Source organism: Coffea eugenioides, chromosome 2, assembly GCF_003713205.1.
Source record: "Coffea eugenioides isolate CCC68of chromosome 2, Ceug_1.0, whole genome shotgun sequence".
In the NCBI taxonomy this organism is placed as follows: Eukaryota; Viridiplantae; Streptophyta; class Magnoliopsida; order Gentianales; family Rubiaceae; genus Coffea; species Coffea eugenioides.
In genome coordinates, this window is record NC_040036.1 from 44,589,816 (window position 1) to 44,591,352 (window position 1,537).

The 1,537-nt window shown below is 39.9% G+C and overlaps 1 protein-coding gene across 1 annotated transcript; it reads left to right on the forward strand.

Moving 5' to 3' along the window:
- Nucleotides 1–502: 502 nt before the first annotated feature.
- On the forward strand, nucleotides 503–1,120 carry LOC113759793 (uncharacterized mitochondrial protein AtMg00310-like). The gene has a single exon (XM_027302368.1). It carries the CDS (start codon nucleotides 503–505, stop codon nucleotides 1,118–1,120), a length of 618 nt encoding a protein of 205 aa, XP_027158169.1.
- The last annotated feature ends 417 nt before the right edge of the window (nucleotides 1,121–1,537 follow it).

A 1,537-nucleotide genomic window follows, 5' to 3' on the forward strand; every position in this document is an offset into this window, starting at 1 on the left:
AACTCACCTATTCTTTGCAGATGACTCTTTAATCTTTTGCAAAGCAGACAAGAAGCAAGCTGAAGAAGTGAGGGGAATTTTGAAGACTTATGAAAAAGGCTCAAGACAGGTGATCAACATGGAAAAATCCTCAGTGTTTTTCAGTAGAAATGTAGTGCCGAATAAACAAAGACAAATCTGCAGTAGCTTAGAAAGTATAAAGGTGGTGAAGCAAGGGAAGTATTTGGGGCTACCAATGGTAATCACAAAAACCAAAGACCAACTATTCAGTTTCATCAGAGAAAAATGCAAAAAAACAATCTTGAACTCGTGTAACAAACAGCTAAGTCAAGCAGGAAAGGAGTTGCTGCTGAAAACAGTAACCATGGCAATGCCAACATATGCAATGTCCTGTTTTAAGCTTCTAGTGAAGTTATGCAAAGAAATCAACGCTCTGATGGCAAGATTCTGATGGGAGGAGGAAAATGGGAAAAGGAAAATGCATTAGTGCGCATGGAAAAAGATGTCAACTGAAAAGAACACTGGTGGACTATGTTTCAAAGATCTCCAAGGTTTTAATAAAACGTTGCTAGGCAAACAGATTTGGAGGCTTCTCACATGCCCGAATCTATTGCTTAGTAAAGTGTTGAAAGCTAGGTACTACCACAAGACATCACCACTGAGCTGTGAAGTAAAAGGCAATGCATCATGGATATGGAAGAGTCTGATGGGAGCAAGAGATGAGGTGCAACGTGGAGCAAGGAAAAAAATTGAAAATGGAAAGAGCACCAGAATTTGGGAAGATGCTTGGCTACTGGAAGGCAAAGGAGGCAAGGTAGAATCCCCAAAACCCCCAGGTTGCAAGGTCACAAAAGTTAGTGAACTGATATCCAACTTTAGATGGAAATCAACACTCATTTTTAGGATCTTTAGCTCACAGGAAGCGGGGAACATACTCAAAATGCCTATAAGTTTGACAAGTAGACATGATTGCTACTTTTGGAGTCATAGTAAGAATGGACAATACACGGTCAGGTCTGCTTATGAAGCACTGACAAAGGATGATAGGCAGTCTAAAACACAAGTGAGCAGGATGGGAGAAACAAGTTGGACAGGGGGAAGCGACAAAATCTGGAAATAGCTATGGAAAATGAGAATAGAGCACAAGCACAAGCTGTTTTTATGGAAGAGTCTGCATCAAGTATTACCAGGAAGAGAGGCAATATTTAGGAGAACAGGAAAAGGGGAATTAATCTGTAAGCAATGTGGAGAAACTAGTGAGACAGTGGAGCACATTTTCTTCCAATGCAGAAAAGTAAGGATGATATGGAATATGGCTCCATTACAGTGGGATGGACTTATTGAATATACAAGCGACTTCAGAAAGTGGTGAAGTATGCTAATGGAAGTAAAGTCCAGAAAGGATGGAATGGAACACATAGCTTTAATAGTGGACATCCTTTGACAGATTTGGAAATCCAGGAATGAAGCAAAATTTGAAGACAAAGATAAAAATCCAATGGAAGTAATTAGAAAAGCAATCAAGGAGTAGGAGGAG

What these genes read in the sequence shown, in the direction of transcription:
- LOC113759793 (XM_027302368.1), top strand. Translation starts at nt 503, where the DNA reads ATGTCAACTGAAAAGAACACTGGTGGACTATGTTTCAAAGATCTCCAA.